The sequence below is a fragment of the Phaethon lepturus genome, unplaced genomic scaffold (genome assembly GCF_000687285.1).
Source record: "Phaethon lepturus isolate BGI_N335 unplaced genomic scaffold, ASM68728v1 scaffold5883, whole genome shotgun sequence".
Classification (NCBI taxonomy): domain Eukaryota; kingdom Metazoa; phylum Chordata; class Aves; order Phaethontiformes; family Phaethontidae; genus Phaethon; species Phaethon lepturus.
The window spans coordinates 93,473-114,525 of NW_010528271.1; the positions used below are offsets into that span (position 1 = coordinate 93,473).

Consider the following 21,053-nt stretch of genomic DNA (forward strand, 5'->3'; position numbering starts at 1 on the left):
TGCTGAATACGAATCTTAATAGCTGTTGCCATTGCTTCAAGGTTTATGCAGTTTAAAGACCTAAACCTTTCTAGAGATGCTCGGTTCACCTGCAGTTATGGCACTCGGCGCTTACAAGAAGCACAGCTTTAGGCCTCAAAACTGCCTGTTTGATAATCAGTGCTAAACCTTTTTTCACCAAAGATTGCTCGAGCAGATCTCTTCTTTGTAAGCTGAGATCCTCCCTACAGCTAATGGAGAGACGGAAGCGCTTCTGGGGCACAATCCATCTCACCCCGTGGTAGACATGCAAAAGAAGTCGGAGGAATAGCACGTCGGTGATGTCTTTTTCTCCATCAGTTATAAAAAGAACACAGACAGCCCATTCAGATGCGTATTTCTGCATTTCAAGCAACCAGAGTTAAGACGACTCGCTGCCACTTTCCCAAACAAGGTGTTGTAACAAGCCTTTAACCAGTGCATTTGTTGCTTCTTGCTACAATTTCTGTTTAATTTCTCAGTCAGCAGCCATAACCAAGGGATTGAAAACATCTGTGATATCTTTGAATCTAGTTGGCAAGAGGGAGGAAGCTAAATTACATACTGCCACGTGCCCACTGCTGACAGAAGCACTTTTTCGTAAAGAAGATCCACGATCATGCTAGACACACACTCTATTTCCAAATCTTGGCAGTCTTGGAGAGTTTGCAAACATGGACTCATTTCAAGCCCCGTAGAAGAATACTGCTTCATATTTTTATCTAGATTTTTACTTATACTATACATGCTGCGCTTTGGTGTGAAAGCTTACAACGTAGGAAGGAATTCTCACACTTACAAGACTTTTAAAACCTGCTGCTTCTCTAAACACACCGTCTCTCCTGAGCAGTCACATTGAATGCTCTTGTCAGCTGTGCGATAACCTTTGCTAACAAGGAAAATCTCCACGTTTTCACTGTACTGGAGCACTTAGTCTAGTTAGCTGAGTATGTTTATTCCATCAGCTGTGGAAGAAGGAAAAAGAAAAAGCTGACCCTGGGAAAAAAGGGTCCAGGCTCCATAAAAAAGACGGAAAATCCCAGAAAATAAAATCAATTACATAGTTTAAAAAGGAAATAATCCTTCCTGATTCACTTTCCCCTTCAATTTCCAATTGCCAGAACTGGAAAGCCAGATTCTTGTGATGTATTTGAAATACTTCAAAATAACTTGCCACATGCTCTGGGTTATAAGGAAAATGATCTATGCCAGGTAAAGCAGGACGGGAAAGAAAAAAATCCCCAGCCAACCACCCAAAACCTGCCTGTTTTTATACTTGCTCACTGAAGGCCTACAGCTTTTGGCAAAAACCTCCACCATGACGTCTGCCTGCCTCAGCTCAACAGATTCTGGTGTCCTTCCTTTCACCCATCAAACAAAAAATGTCACGTTGAACAAATGTAGCCTTAAACAACTCAATGTATCATATGCATTCCAAAAGCAAATTAAAAAATATTCCTCTCTAGTTTATTCATCCCAAACTAAACTACTTCTTTTCTTCATCCCTTTTCATCTGCTAGTGGCCTCCAAACCCACTGCCTGAGAGCTTTTTCCCTTGCCACCCCAATTTCCTTTCCTATCATCTCAGTAAAAATATCTTCTGTCCATTCTGATGCATTTAATGTTATTTTTCAACACTGTAAATGAACATACATTATTAGAATGCAAAGATAATTTTCAACTGCTATACCAAAAAAAAAATGAATCTTAGTTATATTGTACCATAAAAATAAATAGTAGAAACAGAGAGTTGGATTCTTTTCTTGCGTCTCTTCCACATCTACTCTAGCTGAAGAGTGTGTGTATATGTATATATAAAATAATGTACAGTAATGTATAATATATGTATGATTATAGATACATACGTATGCATGTATAGCAGTAGTAGTAGTATGTATATATTCATATTTATATAGACATTTAATAGACAGAAACAGAACTCTCAAACCCCAGGAGAATCAAATTAAATATTCTATCTCATTATTCCCTTGCAATATGAAGAAATGTGTTGAATTTTTAAAAGCTTTGATAGGCTCACCTGTGCCATTAACCAAATCGCAGTGACCTTCCCAGTATGAAAGATTCCTTCAAGATAAAAAAGAAGTCATGCCGTGTGTAGTAAATGATAACATATATTCCACTTCATTACCTGTACTGCTAAATATAACTGCTCCAGTATAAGCCTGATTAGTTAGTAAAGTCAAAGGATAGAGATGTTCATTCATTTATTCAGATAAACTATATGATGCATTAGAATAGGATAAAAGAGATCTGGCTACTTAAATATGCAAAACTGAGGTAACTAATTGTATCAAAGAATCAATAATTGTCTTAAAACCAAGTTCCTAACAGAATCATGAATAGCTGAAAGAGAAAGGTGGTTTTGCTAAGCCCAGGGCTTGATCCAGCTTTCCCTGAAATGTTGAAGATCTTCAACATTTACCTATAGCTCTTAGTGAATCAAGCCTTAAAAGCCATACCTTGAAAATATGTATGGTTTTTAATTATACAATGCTATGATACCTTTTGTATTTATAGCTTTCAATTATTGCTGTTTTTTTAATATCTTCTTTCCCAGTATAGACTTTGTAAATTCCATCAAATGTCCCATTATACTGTAAGAGACACAAAAAGAAGGAATAACAGTTAGAAGTACTGAACCAGATTGTAGCATTGTCACATTTTTCCTTCTCAAAGCAACTGCCTTAATTTTTGTTCACAGAAAAATAACTGAAGGCTTTGTTTCTTCATTGGTTTCACTCACCGGGTAGAAGACTCCCAGAACTGGGTCCAAAGGGAAGGGGACCTTGTTTAAGAAGGGATCTTTGTATCCCCATAGTAATTCTTTCACTGTTCTGTTCTGCAGCATGGATGACTTAGAAGCTTTAATCCAAGTATTTAATAGTAGTTGTATAAAAGTGTTTGTATACAAGGCGGGTGCAGCCTACAAAAGCAATAAAATTAATGTTTAGCATAAAATTCTGCATGTGCTTTGGATCAAAAACACAGAGACTGTCTCCAAGGAATCCCTGGCAAAGCCAGTTTCCAGAGTTGCAGCTCACTGTAATTTAAGTTTCTACTTAAAACTGACACTCCCTAACAAAACAATTACTGGGCACAACTTACACAAAGGTAGACAATTTGTCTTTACTGCTTACATGTGTTCACTAGATCATCCCTAATCACAGAATCATAGAATGGTTGAGGTTGGAAGGGATGTCTGGAGGTCCTCTGGTCCAACCTTCTGGCTCAAGCAGGGTCACTGAGAGCCAGTTGCCCAGGACCATGTCCAGACGGCTTTTGAGTATCTCCAAGTAATATTCTCAAATGCCTATCTGTATAACATGGGTTGTACCACTCTCGGTTTTCTACCTGTTTTCTGTCGTCTCCATATGTCACATATTTCGGACTCACTTGCACTATAAATTTGTAAGTAAAAATATACAAGCCTTGTTAGTTATTGGCTTTGATAAGTGGTTTAGAATTGCTGTTACGCTAGCAGCAATACAACTGTATCCTGCATAAAACTGACCAAGTGCTGAATCTCTATTATTTCTTTACTTAGAATGAATACATATTTTCAACAAACAAATCCTTTCTGAACAGCTTTAATTCTAAATAATGGATAACTTTTCCTAATTGAATGAATGAAGAACAATGTAGATTTACCAGCAGTAATTGTAATGAACATTCCCAGAAGCATAAACACAAAGTCAGGTCCCTAAATGAAATGGCCTAAATTAGGACACAGGCAGAATATATCTGGTCTGAATAAGGTAATTTACCTTTACTTTTTAGGTCTTTTCTCCCTAGAGAAAAGAAGGCTCAGGCAGACTTCAGCACAATACTCTAGTACTTAAAGGGCGGCTAGAAAGAGGATGGAGGCTCTTTCTTCACAAGGAGTGACACGGAGAAGACAAGGGGAAATGGGTACAAGTTGCACCAGGTAAGGTTTTATCTTGACAGCAGAAAGAAATTTTTTAGAGTGAGAACACTCAGCCAATGGAAAGTTGTACAGTTCCCATCACCGGAGTTTTTCAAGGTGCAAACGGACAAGGTTCTAGAAAATGGCATCTAGGCTCCCTTTCTCAGAAAAGGTTGGATCAGATGATCTTTTGAGGTCTCTTCTGACATGGGCTCTTCTATGATTCTGTGGTTGATCCTATGATTCTATGTCTTGTTAACACCGAGCATCTCTTCGCTATGCCCCTAGCCCCCACCCTCTCCCAGTGACCCTGAACACTTAGGCGCAGACACCGCAGCGTCAGTGCAAGACAGGCAGGCGGCACAGCCAGGGCTGCAGGTAAATACGAAAACTGTAAACGCCAGCCAAGGGCAAACATTGTCAGCCTGTGACAACACAAAAACATCGGTACTGAAAAGGCTCTAGCTGTCTCTGGGTGGGCACCCCTGTGCTTTTCCTTCAAGGACTCTCAGTGGACAGGAGAGCTGAGGGATGCCATTGCAGTGGTGCTGAGGGGCAACATGGGGAGCAAGCAGTTGGGGAAACGAGGTCGTGTATACACCGAGAATGGGTTTTGATACAGCCCCCTCTGCAAAGCAGGACTGAGGATACTATGGAAAGAGTACGGCAAGTCTGCCTTGTACTGTTCATCCTGTACCTCACACAGAATGGGAATCCATCCACGAACTCGTGATTCATTCCCACACTAAAATTGACTAGGACAACACTTCTCAATACATCCCATCCTAACTGATGACTGCGCTTCCATTGACAGGGACAAATCAATTTTTTCTTACTGTTAAGATTACCCTGGAAATATAAGGCAACCTTAATATATATGCAATATGTCCTCAGAATATTTTTTTTAAAGCCAGTAATACAGCTATCCTCAGTGTAGCTGACACTCATGTCATCTGAGTTCATAGAGAGGAAAGCTATCCTGTGGCAATTTCAGTATTACTAATGCTAACTTCTTCCCCATTTCCCCAGTATCTCAACATTTGAATGTAGGCATTATGGTTTTGTTTCTTTACTTACAACAACAGCAAGGTTAAGGCATGTGATGGTATCATTTTCTGTCCCAACAGACATATCAGGTTCAAAACGAGCAATGTTAGGCAACATGTAGGATATCGTGCCATCAGGGTTTTCCGTGACATTTTCTTTGGGTAAATATCGCACCCTTGAAATACAAAATAAAAACATAGAATATTTTTAACATTTGATTTTAGAGACAACACATAACCATGAAGTTTTTTGAAAAAAAAAGAAGTTTTTTTAAAAGTTGATGAACATTTTTGTAGGCGAATGTCGAACATTTCATAACCACTGAAAGAATTCTGAATTTTTCATATGAATATATGTAAAAATTCCATTTTCTGTAAAACATTTTTCCTTTGGAATGATTTCCTTGGTTCTTAATGGCAATTTTTTTCTTGATATTAAATGAAAACAAATATTTCTTTTTTATTTTTATTTCAATAATGGACCTTGCATCTTTTTATATTTTATTTTAAATTAATTGTATTTTGTCATTTTTTTCCTAAGCTTTCTCATAGGTGCATGTAATTAGAAGAGGATGATTCAGAATGGCTAATAAACACTCTTAAGTTTTGATCTGATCGGTCTGTGTTGCAACAAAACAGACTATAGGTTAATCTATAATGGGAGTCACTTTGATAACATTTCATATGCATGTAGAGTTTTATAAGGAGTCTTTCAGCTCTACTGAGATTCTCTTAAGCCTCTTAAGCATGCCCTGTCAGCAGATCACCAAGGTACAAATCTCTGAGCGGCTGCAGTTCTAGCTCTGGCTCAACTCTTCCAGTCCCCGTCCTCTGCGGGGCCAGCATCCAGCAGGCATCATATGACTTAGCCTGTGCTGTGGGTTCACAGAGCCTATCCCAGCTCCATCCCAGAAGGGGTCTTCAGGGCACTCTATCATGTCTTCCAGCCTTGGTGTGGGGGGACCAAAAGGTTCAGAGAGCGTTTATTTCCCCATGGTACAAGATATAGCCAGTGCCGGTGGGCCTTACCCCAAAAGAAGCTGGATCTTGGCTTCTCAAGATTGGTTTGTGTGCATGTCATTTTAATTAATAGCTTAATATGTAAACCACCTACCTGAAAGTTGGGAGATTTTTTTTCTAATTAATGTTACTTCTAACTGGAAACAAAAGACCTAAACCAAGGTTTCCCAACAGAATAGTGGGGACAGTTGCGTTTTCAAGGCCATTTGTTCTACTTGGTAATAAATAATTAAGTATTTAAAGGGAGATAGAGAGAGAGAGACTCAGGGTCAGAGTGATTCAGGTAGACCCAATATCCCAGGTGACCATGACCGCAGCAGTGAGAAGAGCTACAGCCATCATTTCTTACATAGTCTCACTGAGGCTTCTGACAGAGATTTGTCCCTAAGAAAATAGGCACTATCACCACCACCAGCATAAGACATTTCTGTTTAGCATGAATTCACCTTCTGCGGTATTTCTTAACTGGTTAGTTTCCTGATTCCTGTGTAACCATTTCCTATGTCTTCCCAGGTACTCTATGAACCAGGAGTTGTCTATTTCAAATGAGAAATAAATAATCTTTTAAGCGTCAAAGCCCCTCATTTCTAGATGCTGCGATGCAAAACCATCTCGCAAATATAATATACATCCCCAAAGATATCAAGAAAGAAATATCTTCTCATTTTTGGAAAGCAATTTTGTAACAAGGGTGTCAGTAATAGCTGGGTATTGGGCTTAATGATTCAGGAAGCATCAACTAGTCTTATGTCAATTTAAAATTAAGCAAATGATTGAAAGCTTCTCTGAATGGGGATGGATTGCTGCATCTAAGCCCTATCTCGTACATTCAGAAAAAAGAATTTTTCACAGGAAAAATTGAAAAAGGAAAAGCTATAGATTAAAAATAAGTCATAAAGGAACAAAGAATCAAAACATATTATTAAAATAAATATGAGTGATACACAGGTGACAAGCCCTTGGTTTTAGGGCACCTGGCATACTTTCTTCTATGTAAATAGTTGGCAAAAACTGAACAGCAACAAATGCAACCCTGCCTGTGTGGTGTTGTGGCAAACACCTTGCTAATGAGCAATAAGTTTTCACAAGAGCAAACAGCTTCACACCCAATTACCTATTTCTGTATGTATTTTCCCAATGTGAGACCAATAGAGAAAATGTTTGTGATTGACTGCTGTGTGTAGCTGCAATTTAGGCATTTTTATCAAGTGTGACTAAAATACGATGCAGAAATTTCAAAACCAAATTTTAACTCAGCAGAGCTTTCTCTGACTTTAACAAAACTTCTGATATGACATGTCACATATTCAGGGGGCTTTGCTTACCGGTATGTATAAGGTCCTCTTTGTTCAAGTTTTGGACGTGCTCCTAGGTCTAATACCTCTGAGGGATTTTGCACATGGAAAACCCAAAACTGCCTGTAAACTGAACTTCCTGGCACAAGCCAGTTTTGAAAAGCAATGGTACCATTTGCAATGACAGCTTCCTAGAAGGACAAAAAACAAAGCTAAAGTTAACCACAAAAAAAAGGGTGACAAGCTGCAGACGATTGTAGAAGATTCCCAAACACACAGAAAAAAAGCTATTTTATCATCAATATGAGGCATACAGCACACATTTTTGGCCAGCATTGGAAGGTAGCCTGACATTCCTTCTCAATGAGAGCAAATGTGAGTCCCCCTAAAATAAGTGACCACAAAGTTGATATAATTGCTACTGTAGCCAGTAGCAAAACTTTCCTACTGCTGTGGTTGGGCATTGCCTTAATTCCCAAATACTTGCCAAATCCACTGATTATTTGTAAAAAGAAAATCTTTGAATGACTGAATGATACCCAACAGTTTTTAGAATCTATAAACTACTTTTCATACTTTTGCAAGTAGGGAAGGGAGGGATGAAGAGAGGGAGGGAGGGAGGAAGAGAGGGAGGGAGGGAAGAAACCACCCAGGGGAGGAAACGAGAGTTATCTCTGAGCATTACTCAGGCACTAAGTAATTTTGCACACGGAGAAACCAAATAGTGTTTTTGCAAAACCGTTTGGTTTTTTTTGTCAGAAAACTCTTGTCACCACAACTGAGACTTTCTAAGAAATCTCTCCTGTTTTGATAAAATTTTCTTAGGAAGGTTTCCCAGGTACAGACAATGAGGGGAAAACATGGATATAAGGACAAGACAAGACATCAGGAACCACTCAAGTATCCAACAGTTTTATGCCTGTGGCACTCGGCTATAATATGGTAAATGCCTATTCAGACCTTGGGACTGTACAGTGAGAAGGAGAGTTTGAAGGTATGTTCCTGCTATTGTCAGGGGAATGCCTGCTCTGCCTGGTCTACATCATGCCTCTTTTTATATCATTTTCACAAAGTCCTAGGATAATGTTTTTCCCCTTGGTGGTAAAAAACTAGAAAAGTTTTTTTCAATAATAAGGAAGTTTTAGGCTGCCTGGCTCCAACATATAAAATGGTTTTTTATTAGACTTGTGCAATAATAATTGGTTAATTTGCACAGCTCATGGAGTCCCAGGAAGCAAAAGGCTGGAATCCCTCCAGAAAACAAGAAAAGACATTTTAAACTCCAAGTTGCTAGATTTTCTTGCTACCTTAATTTTCTATCTCCAGAGTTTATTTAGCAAGCACCATCAAAAAAAAAAAAAATAAAAAAAGGATGCTGCCAATTAAGAACCACTGCAGTTAGAAACGAATATCATGTCTCGGAGAACTTGTAACACAGGCAGGGCTTTGTCTGTCAAAAGCTTGTATGGTGGAGTTGCAAAAGCCTTGCTGGTGGTGTAAAGCACCGGGCTTGCTGTCTGAATATCTTCTATAATATCTTCTATCTTATGTGTCTGTGTGTGAGAGGGGAAGGAAACCTTGTCACAGTAAACATGTTATCAGCTTGAGATCTTGCACTCAGACCCGACAGCTAAAATTCTCTTCAGCCTCGTTTTGCAAACCTCAGGAGGCCAAAGACTGTATCAAAACTGTGATCCAGCATGGGGCACACCATCTCCTTGGTGAAGAGAGAAAAGCTTACATGATTTGGAAATCATCTTCTCAGTTTCCTCAGAGAATTGCCCAAAGGATCTGGGAGAAGCAGGCTGGTCTGCTCAGAGTCTGTCTGTGACCTGTGCCCAGCGGGGTCCTGGGAATGGGGCAGGTGCCAGGATTTGACCTCCTGCCTCTGTGTAACTGGGGTAGGGAAATGGTTAAGGATTCCCATCAGCTCAAGAGGACAAACCAATCTCTCTAGAAGTCAACAACACACAGGCACAGAAATTAATAGATTTCAAAAATTCAACCTTGTGATGATAGATTTTAAAGCAGTGTTATTTGCTTCTTAAAAGCTTTAAGTTTTCTCCTGCCTCCCCTTATATATGTAACCCTTTGCTAGGGGTTATAATAGGGGTTAGAGTATCACAGAACGATACGCGACCTGCCCCGGCACTGCAGAGTGCCTGAGCCACGGGACCCCTCCTCCTATGCTCGAGAGGCTCAGAAGTCGTCCCCAGCCTCTCTCTAGCTTTAGCCATTTTCAGCACTTTGAGAAATTTTTATTCTGCAGTGATCGTATCTTATGACTTTGTGTCAACTTGGAAGAATATAAGGAACATGCTTCCTCACAGCTTTTTCCGTGTAAATTACCTTATTTTTTCCAAAGGGTGGATCTTTGCCTCTGGTCCTCTCTGTGCTATTGCAGGGAAAGCTAAGAGTGTGCAGGACTTTATACCTGCTTTTTAGTACAACCAGGACAATCTTCCACCTAAACTGAGACTGTAGGCTATATGAAGAGCATTTTCATGTACTTTCTGTACTGCCCCTTATGGCACTTCACTATACTATGTACTTTCTTATCAATCGAGAACAGATTTTCTGTCCACCTAAAGGGTGAGGTGGCTATCCTTTATTTTCATGCAAGAATAACTGCTATGTCCATACCTCCCTTAGAAATGCTAACAGAGGAAAATTACGTTAGGCATTGTATGAAGTAGTCCCTGGGACCTGAGTACACGGGACAGCAAGGTCCCAATGAGCTACTGTGTGGATTTGCAGCCCACCATTTATTCTGTGCTAATGCCACCGTGGACACTCTTGGAGGATGCTTCGAGGGGACAGCTGATCCAACCTGACAGCGTTGCAGGCAAAGGGGCAAGCGCAGCCCTCGGTACCTGACCCACGTGCCTTCCCCTTCCTTCGCGCCAGCTCTCATTCCTCGGGGGGCTATTTCTGCCTGCTGGACTGGAGGAAGAGTCTTTCCTCTTATTTTTGCTGGGTTACCTTTCTACCAGTGAGCCACTTGGCTCAGGGGCGTGGGTAGGGGGAAGGATCAGATGAGAACTAGAGTTAAAACAAGGGAAGCAGCAAGACAAAAGAGGGAGGGGGAGGAAGGGAGCAAAACCATTACTTTTGGTGGCATTCAGCCACTATTGTTAATAACAATTCTCCCACAAATGAGGTGTATATGATTCTCTGCCACATACTTTGAGAGTGCAAATGGTGCATTAAAGAGGAAGAAAATCTAGAATTCTGTCTTTATTCATGTCTTCATTTAATAAAACTAACATACTCACACCGGTAAGCCCCTTGGGTTTTGGTTGTCTTATCAGTAGTGAGGCCAGTCCTAAACATTACTCCTCCCTATGGCTGGGAACTTGTATATTCCTGTAGTAGCACTGCTGTGCTTTGTGATATTATGAAAGGCAGGGTAATTTGGGAAACTACTAATTAGAAATTGATAACGTGAAACACTTCTCAACTCCCTAGTCAACCTACATCAGCTCTAATATCTTACGCAATAGTTAACTATTGAACTATTGTTAGCAAAAGTAGCTATACAACATGTAATTGCTACACAGCCAAGTTCATCTCATGACCTAACTGTGCAACACTGAGTGAAATCAATGGGAACTTTAACCCCTTTTGTTTACAAGACTATTTTTCCCTGACTTGTGAGGGGTCAACTGGCAATACATGAATTCAAGAAATGCTGAGCTGTCAGCAATAGAGACTTGCTTTACACTAAATTCAGCCATCATGATTTCTGATGAATACAAAATGTAAGACAAAGTTGCTGTCTTGACAAAGGATCTGGCCAGATGGACAAAAGATGTCATTTTCTGGGAACTGAGAGATGCCATGAGTACTTCAGGCTCTAACAAAATTGTTACTAGGTTATCTCTATGTGTTGTATGTGTTGGGCTGCATAAGTAAACTGGAGGAAACAAAAAATACAATTCTGTAAAACTGAGTAAGTTAAGTTCCAGGAAAGCAAATCTTCTTCTATTTTGCAGATGAAGGTACAAACAGCCATTTATAACTTTTTAAGTGATGATTATTATCTTATTATTAGTCTTTCTATTCAAGCTTTGTTGGATCAAAACTTTACGTCCTTTTTCAGTCCATGTTCATAAAATAGTATGGAAGCCAATCAAGTTTGTCATTGATAATGCTGGAATATATGTGATTAGATCGCTTATGTTCTGCTGAGAGCGAGCAGTTGCTCTTGCTTCATTAGTTTAAGTAAAGAAGTGACATATGAATGTCACAAACACAATTTTAAATTACAAGTGTTTCCTATGCCTCCAGTAGCTACGGAGATATAATCTGGCTAATCACAGATAACAGATATGTAGAGAGACAGAGGGCTAAAAATCACAATAGATAAAATTGACAGCTATGATTCTAAAAATAGCAGAGACTAGCTCTGAGGACTCTAAAGAAAGAATGCAGCACTGAGGTATTGTGGCAAATCATACACCATTCTGTATTATCAATTCATCAGGAATTCTGTATATTAAGTAACATTATATGGCTTCTGTTAACCTCCTGAGCTCATGCGCTCAGGTAGAAAGCAAAAACTCTTAGAGAAGTTATGATAACGATTTTTCTGGCAAATGAATCAACTACCAATGGGTTTGAGTGGTTAAACCTAGCTGGGAAAAAAAGCTGATCAGCCCCAAAAAACAGTAATTTTATGATAACTGAAATGATGGGTATTTTGCCTAAATAAATAATATTGCTTTAAGGGAGGGAGAGGCAAAAAGTAGTAATTGAGCCGTGTTAAAATATCTCCTTTCAACATTATCAGATGCAATCTTTCTGATTTGCCGTTTTGAATTCACCTTTCCTTTTGATTTTGTAAATGTTAGACATGATAATGTCTAATAACAATGATAATAGACATGATAATGTGTAAATGTGGAGTCAGTTGAAAAGGTACATTTTGATAGCCTCAAACAAAATATTTTTGACAAAGAACTCCAAAACTTTCATGTTTCACACCTAACTTACCAAGGACAGTTTTCTAAGTCCCTAAGGCCTTCATGGAAAGGCATCTCCCCACCTTGGACACATTTAGTGTTTGGGAAAACTAGGATTTTTGTCCTTTGGTACTGAAATCAAAGGCACATTTTAAAGGGGAAATCTCCTTTCCCTGAATAGTATCAGAGCTGAAATAGCTCAGCACTAATCTCGTTCCGTGGATCCCTGCCAAGATGCTGCCAGTGGTGTAATTTTGAGTGTGCTCTTCAAGTGACAGTTTCTATAAGGAGCCTCCAAAAAGATTCAGAAAATGTATGTAATGCTGAGATTCTTTAAACCTGCTGGAGGCAGGAGTAGAAGCAGCTTATCCCAAAAAGATCTGAGGCACAGGTAGAGCAGTCTGGGGTTACAGAAGATAGCGATGTGTTTTGTGTCGAAGCACAGATATATGTTAATAAACTGGAACACATGAAGAGGTGACATCTCGGTGTTACATGGACTTTGTTTGGGTTGTCCACCCATGGACTGTTCATGAGTGGAGAACAGCACCTTCCCACTAGGAGATAACAGCCAATACCCTGAGAGTCTGTCAAATTTTTAAGGGCGCCCGAGATTGTCTATACGCTTGCAGATGCTTTCTGTTTGCTACGACACCAGCATGCAGCCTTCCAGCAAAACATGTCCTGCAGTGCTTACTCAGGCTAATCTCTCAATGACTGCAATAAAAAAGAAATGAGGCTGGTAGGGTTGTGTAAGCTGCAAAGATGTGTGCTTAAGGGGAACAAACTCAGGCTTCCGCTGCTAGCAGAACAAGAATGGTAAGAACTAATGATTGCATTGACTTTTGAAACTGAAGTTGTCCCTGTTTATTGGGAGATGCTGAGAAGCGCAGCTGGACTTGCTTGCGTGTAAATTGATGATAATGTGATTTGACTAAATCTTAATAACAAGTTGATTTATGACAATTTGATTTGTTATAGTGTGAAGTGTTCTAAAACCATTCAGGGGAAAAAAAAATATTCAACGTTTGTTTCTCTGGTCCAGCAATAACATTTTATAGCAAAATTGATTTCCCCTAGGAATACAGACTTGGTCTTACTGTGTTGCTGTCAGCTTCAGCAAAGCACTAGGATGTACTTTGAGACCAGTTGGGCAGAGGAACAACTAGGGGTCTTTTTTTCAAGTTTAATACTGTGCAGAACTTAACACATGATTTTGCTTGTAATGGTGGTATCTGAAACAGTTTTTACCTTTTATTCAAAATCTGTAATTTTGACATTTGTTTTCACCCAGGGGGTGAGGACCTAAGTTCAGTCTTTGCCTCATATGAATCCAAAGGGAAATAAAAATGCTTACAGGCCATATCTGAGAGAACATCTCGCTCACAAGGTTTCTTCCTGTCCTAGAGTCTCTATTCTTGGGAAATTCCAAACAAATTCGTCATTGGAATGAATCTGTTTCTATCAAACATCTCCTTAAAAAATGACATTTCCAGGAGTGAAAGTTTTCAGAAAAAAATGTATTTTCAGTATGCTCTGCACAGCAGACCTGTTTCCTTTGCAGTCAGCTCTATGTTTATCTTACCTCTAACCGCAGTGAATAACAAATATTTGTTTTTCATACTAGCCCTTTCATCAACACAGGTATATCAGAATTAGTTAGGTTCAAGTCCCTCTTGAGCATCTGCTGAACTGATGACGTATTTCAGCTGTTGCACATGGGCCTGAAAAGGAATTGTCTCAGAGTCTCCTGGTCTCACTAAATAGTCAGCAGGATAAATAAGGAAAAAATAATCTAGTATTACTTGTGCTTAGGAAAAAAAGTACCCATTAACTTAAATAAATAAAGCTTCTACAGATTTACTCTTTTATGTTTTATATGAACATAATTTGGTATATGGTACAATTTTTTTTATGTATATATATATCTCGCAAAGAAGCTGCCGTGAAATAGGTATAAGCATCTGAAACATGATCACAATGCAGAAAATTATAAAGAGGTTGAGGAAAATATTACTCTGTCTAATACTTTACCACTAAGAACTCATGCAGGTATAATTTCATATGTAGACATTTGCAAACCATGCTGTATAACTGGTTCATTATTTTAAGTAAACAGATGAACACATAACATTACTAACATGTGTAATTTGCTTTGAAAATACTTAAGACAACATTCCGGATTAACAATAAGCAAATATTTAATGTAAGGAGATACACATTCTTAAAACTATGTGCTTTCTAGAAAATCTGCCATTTCCTTAATAAGTCAATCAAATATAGAAAGTATGAGTTTTTTGTAAAATGCTGCAAGTTGGATGAGACATTATCTAGTCAGAATTATTCTTTTATTCTCTATAAATTTGAAAATTCCATTACAAATACAATAAGAATTGGAAAATTCCGCTGTAGCTAGGTTTTCACTGAGTTTGCTGACAAAATTTAAATGTTATGTAGAAGCCATATTTTTCTTTCTTTTTTCAAAATGATGGTAGAATCTAGGCGGGGTCTCAACAGTCAGTTTAGCATTTCCTGACAGTTCAACTGCCTTCAGTAGCTGTTAAGGACAGTCTTCCAGAAGGGCCTTTGAATAAGTGTCTCCGAGATCTCCAGAGTGTTCAGCGCTGCAGCAGATCATTTGGAGAACTAACCATCAGCCAAACACCTTAAGATTTCTAGATTTTTAACTGTAGGAGAGCCCACCCTGGCTACAGTGACCCCAAGTAGACTCCATGTCTCCATGGTGGAGAACTCAGGGCTTCCATAGTCTTTCACTCCAGATTACTCCATGATTTAGACCCTCAGTTATACATCTTTTTCACCGAAGGTGTTAATTAACAAACTAACTTTTCTTTTTTCTTTAAAGACAAACCTAGATTTTAAAGAAATAAAATAGTCTAAAAAAACAGAAAAAAAATATGTCTGCCAGGTCGCAACATCCTACTTTAATTATTCTTCACACTCCTTGGATCAAGGAGATGTATATGATCAGATCCTGTAGTCTTATGGAGCACATTGGCATGGATCATATAGTCACAGAACATGAGTGCAGGGTTAGATTCTGCATCAGAAGTTTGTTTAGATTATCTGCAGTATGTAAATATAAGTGCATGGAGTGAGTATCAAAATAAGAAAAAAAAATGCAAAAAAATAAGTGGATCACCATGGGGAAAAATAAAGAAACTAGAAGAAAACATAATAAAGATAAAAATAAAAAATGCTTACTTCTAAATTACATTACTGAAAATATACCTTGAAAACAATAGTTTAGCTTCTTATATGAAGCACGAAAGACAGCAAGAAAGTAAACATGACAATATAATTAATATACTAAAAAAATATTGCTGCAACATCTATTCTATATTCTATAATATGCATATATTATAAAACCTAGGTTTAATAAAGAAAAAAAAGGAAAAAAGCAGAAACAGAACACAAAATTTAGAAATAATGACTATTCAATAACCACAAACCATATAGACTTAAAAAAAAAAAGAAAAAAATTGTACCTTTTTTATTGCTTTGCCTATAAGGTTATCTCCAACTGGTATCAGAACTCCTCCAAAGATAGCCAGCACAGCGCCGATGATGGCCCCAGTGAGGAGCCCACAGTTTCTGTTACAGCCCATTACTCTCCTTTGTCAGGGTGCAGACAAACAAAGTAAAAATATCCTTGATGTAAGGCTTGATATTTTTCTCTCACTTCTTGGTCCCAATAGACTCACTGATCTTCCTGAGAGAAGCTGCTAACATAAGAAGAGAGAGAACAAAAGTCACATTCCAAAGCTCAAAGTACAAAGTGCATAAGGTGAAGCAGGTAGCAAGATAACACATCAAAACCAGACAGACAGTGGCAGACAGTGCCAAAAAAGGTTGCATGTACTTCTGGCAAGCTAGTCACTTGTTACCTATCATTATCTTTTTATAATTCCAATTCTCTAAAAGACCAATAAGTTCTTTCATTAGTTTTTTGGGTTTGGTTTTTTTTTTTTTTTTTTGGTTGGTTGGTTGGGGGTTTTTTTTTGGCTCTGTTGCATTAGGGCAAACTGACATCATTTTTCAGCTGACACTCTTCCTGAGGCAGACACCTTCTCTAAAATCTCTCTGTGACAGAGAAGGCTATAGCCCTCTGCTTTTATCATAGCCAGCAATGCCCATGGCTCCCACTTCAGGCAAAACCAGGAGTTTACACCACTGGTGTGAGCTACCCAGGCTGTTTCTGCACTATGCCAGTAAGGAAGTCCTCAAGGTCCATCAGCACCTTGGTGGGAATGGCAGCCTCTAATGGGAGGCACCTGCGAGAAGCCTGTTCTTCCAGATCTCTGTCACTCCGCAGTCTACTACTGAAGGGATAAAACTTTGTTTCAGCAACTTCATGACAAAGGCATGACTGGAGTTTCCTTTGAGAGCTGCGTTCTCACCATCACCTAGTTACATCAATCCCGGTTGCCTACAGAAAGGCAGACTTCTTAAAGTGAGTCTAGATTTTGATCTTTGAAAGTAACACCTTATATTTCAAGATCATTCGTTCTCAGAAAAAAAAGTCTGCAATTACTCATTGGAAAATAACAGTCGCTGGTAATATGTGCTAATGTATCTTAAGATCTGGCCCCCGGTGAAAGGTGTTGTAAGGAAAATCGGAATGATAACAGTGCTGAGCTCTGGTACGTAATCTCCCAGTGATATTTTTTCTTATTTGTTAATGTTTATTAATAACTGAGACAAAGAGATGCCTAATTTGCAATTCAATTTATTCTTGTTTAGGAATTAATCACATCCACAGAATTGGCAATTTTGTTATTTGCTTTAGACCTCCAGCTAGCAGAAAAATGCTGTTTTCTATTTTGGATATCATTGTCCATATCCTTTTTTTTTTTTTTTTAAATCAATTTCTGTTTGTTAACATGTTGTGTTTATCTCTAAATCAATGTTAAAGCAGGTATTAGTTGCAGAGTTAATTACACACTCAAGGCCAAACACAGAGAGCAAAGGAAAACAGAAAGGTGGAGTGGAAGAACAACTCAACCTGAATTCCCAGTTTACTCATGAGGATTAAAAAATCTTCATGGATTTATAAATAGTGAAACAGGTTTAGGAATAGCATGTGTTTTATTTTCGTAAGCACAGTTATGAGGTCCTTTTATTAAAAAGAGGACACACACAGCATGCACTGACATATAAGGTACCATGGTCAGCAGGTTAATCATGTGTCCTGCCACATCCTACCAAACTCACAGTTATATGGTGACTGTGCCTGAGCCCAGACTGCTTCTTCTACCTGCATTGGAAAGCCACCTTTTCCTGCTCTTGCACTAGCAGCAGTTTATGGGTCCCTTGACATTAACAATGGCTATTTCTGTACATTTTAGCTCATTTGGTATTTTAATCTTTTCTCTTTGGATACTTGCAAGTAGAATGACCAAAAGACTACATGAAATCTCAGAAAAATTATTTTTGTATAAGTCAACCAGTCCATCCACTGGTCACCAAGTGATCCCTTGTGGTTCCCAGATCAGAACTTGACCCTTTCACTGATTTAGCTGCACACACAAAGGATCAAGAAAGAAACCAGATTTGGCTAAAGTTGTTTGACTTTGTCTAGGGACTGAGAGGAATCTCTCTAGAGCTGTAAACCTGCTTTTCTTCTGGAGGAGGTGCACCTTGTTTGAACTGCAGGCTTCCTTAGTTGCTTTCCTCTCTACCAGCAACGTTACTCTGTGCCTTTGCACACAACAGCAATAGAGAATCATCAAACATGTAACATCAAGAAAAGAATCTATTTTCCGAAACTTTTCATGCAACCTGTTGCACTTTTCATAGAGATAACTGAAAGACGACTTGACTGAATTATAACAACACCAAGTTTTTAAAGGCTCTTTGATATAGTGGATGGATGCATAACCTGGCTAACAGCAAACTTCAAAGCAAACTCAAGTTAGAAATTTATTAGACCTGAAGACTTTCACCTTTTAAGTGAAAGTCACTAGAACCAGCTCTCATATCTTTGTAGATACGCTCAGATCACTATCTTTAGTCTGGTAAAAGCAGAACTGTAATACTGCTGTGCAACTCACTGGATAAGTGATGTGGGGATTTAAAAATATGACTGCTGTTACACATTATAGCAAATCTAAGGAGAAACAGAAATTCTCAATGAAATAACATTCTGGAAAGTACATATTTCAGGTTGATTTTTTTTCTGCAGTGTGATCTATTCTAGCAGATGTCATTTAAAAAGTGCGTAAATTCACATTTTAGAATTAAAAATGGATATTATCTCTTCCATAAGTGTTTAAAGAGGGCTTTTAGACATTGTCAGACTTTTTTTTTTGGCTTACACACTGAAGGTTTTCAAATTCAACAGATATACACCTTCCACCAAAGTACATTTCTATCTAAGTTTCTACAAGATGTGCCAATGGAATTTTTTCCTGTGTTAGGCAAACTAGGTATCTCTCATGAGCACTAGCAATACACAGCTAGAAAGTAAGTGGCTGCTAATAACTTGTGTCTATTCCAGGCTTTTGCAAATTGTAAAATATTCACCCTTCTCCCACCAAACACAATGCAATAGCAGTCTAGACATACCTCAATTTATGCAATTCAAATTATCCATTACACAACTGCAGTGAAGAGCACTCACAATATGACACTCAATTTCACACAGAAGTCAATAAGCTATTCTCATCTATCGCAACTGAATGTAAAATATGAAGATTAAAGTAGAAATTTTCAGTAAGAATGCAGTTGCATCTGGGAATTCATATTCAAGTGAAAATAATTTACCTTAATCAGAACAGAAACTACCATCATAAAATCAGATATTCTCTATGAGATTATAGTATCAGTTAAACTTAGATTGGACTGCAGGATTAGTAAGAATATTCACCCCATTCTAGAGTGTTGAGTATGTATTTTTAATATTGTTTATTAAATAATATTTTTAATATTGTTTATTGTTTATTAGGACTATTGTCCTTAATAGAATATTAACAATGGAAATGGTCTGTTCAAATCTCTAAAAAGACAATTTATAAGCAACTGAATAGGAAGAAAGATGCAAAATGTCATTAAACCTTTTCTTCCCTACTTAACTTATACCTCTGCACATGTCAGTTTAAAGCAAGCCCTTATAAAAATCGAAGAATGTTATCTGTATTTTATCAATGATTTCTCCAGCTCTAACAGTAACTTTTAAACATTGCTTGACATGGCATTACTTCGATTCTGACAGAAAATCAGATTTATTGCCCCAAATGAGAGCAACTACATGGGAAAGCAGCACCGTGTGTAGTGAAAATTAAAATGGGTCTTGAAAACTCCCATTAAGAGTTTCAACCCAAAACCATGGTGTTTCTTTAAACATAATTCCCGTTTCTCCAAGGTCAGATAGTGGGATTAAAAATCCTGAAATTATTAAGAGATACATTTGCAAGGAAGATGTTATTTCTGTCTTTTTTTTTAATCTTTGATGTACTTTGAAATTATAGTTTTGAGATTTTCATCTGCAATAGTAAATAATACAAATATCACTTTAAGAAGATGCATTTCTTATAAATTCACATGACTCCAGAACTGTAGTTTCAAGAATATTACACACCAAAAGACAGAATGCAATTGGGAAAGCCAGCAATACTGAACATAAAATACCATTGCTAACATAGTAACGAATCATTTCACTAACACATGTAAAATTTCACTGTTTCTTGCAAGCAGCTTTGCAAAATCCTCTCATTTTATTTTATATTAAAAATAAATACTTTCAAGAGCTTTCCACCAACTGCTTTTAAAAGTATTTCTGAGGAAAACCCTCTGATTTTAAACGTTGTATCATACGACTCACCTTGAATAAGGGCAACTGACTTTTCAGCTGAATGTACAAGTACTTAACACATGACTTGCATCAAGTTACGAGAAGACAAGCAGCTAAATCTCCCCACAAGCACATAGCCTCTAAACTCCGAGGGAGTGTTTATATATTCCAAGAGACGTCAGTTCCCTCTTTATCTTTTTGCCAGAAGAAAAAGTTAAGTTGTATCCGAGCTTGGGGCGGGGGGGACGTTATTTTTACAGTCTGACTAAAAGCCACTACCTACATCTCGTGGCAATATACTTAGCAGCTGCAATCTTTGTCAAATTTTGATCCAAGTGAGTCAAAGGTCAAGGATACAAAAGGGTAACTTACTTATTTAGTTCCCACTCACTTCTCTAATATCCATTTGCTTTAAAATTGCTCATACTGGCAAGTTAAGGCTAATCAGTTCCTCACAGCTTCTTTAAGATACAGAATATTTTCAAATATTCTTCGCAACACGGTATGGTCTGCTGTATAAATAAAGCCTTACTATTGCAGTCATTCTCTCTCAAAATAAAGGCTAAACACCTTTGCAGCTTAATCATCATTATAATATAATATAATATATTTTCAAGTAATAAAAATCAGGAAATGTCAGAATATTTTTGGAAGGGATTTCTTTTCACAGGTTAGATTACATTTCCTCATGAAGTGCTAAGGCTCTTCCTCTTTTACTGCAAGTTCAGTGAACTTCATCCCAGAAGCTTCTTTTTGTTAATGTATCTAAAAATCAGTTATTTTTTCACTAACATCTGTGTAGACCAAAGTGTCATCCCAGCACAGTGCCTACTAATAATTAACAATAATCATTTTGGCAAGCTTTTGCACAAATATTTTTTAAACATGCCCTCATCCCAGGTGAATTAAATGAATGGATTGTTTTAAAAGATTATTCTGGCAGCAGAAAGAGGAAGTGATTTATATTTTGTT

The 21,053-nt window shown here is 38.0% G+C and overlaps 1 protein-coding gene across 1 annotated transcript in view; it reads right to left on the minus strand.

The window, feature by feature from the left end:
- The window catches only part of CD36 (CD36 molecule (thrombospondin receptor)), a 26,017-nt gene extending 5,821 nt beyond the window's left edge, over positions 1-20,196 (minus strand). Inside the window, 7 exon segments of the mRNA XM_010283617.1 lie at positions 2,057-2,103; positions 2,542-2,633; positions 2,783-2,962; positions 5,021-5,165; positions 7,335-7,495; positions 15,778-16,011; positions 20,112-20,196. Coding sequence (XP_010281919.1) covers positions 2,057-2,103; positions 2,542-2,633; positions 2,783-2,962; positions 5,021-5,165; positions 7,335-7,495; positions 15,778-15,897 — 745 coding nt within the window. The 5' untranslated portion in view covers positions 15,898-16,011; positions 20,112-20,196.
- Between the last annotated feature and the right edge of the window lie 857 nt (positions 20,197-21,053).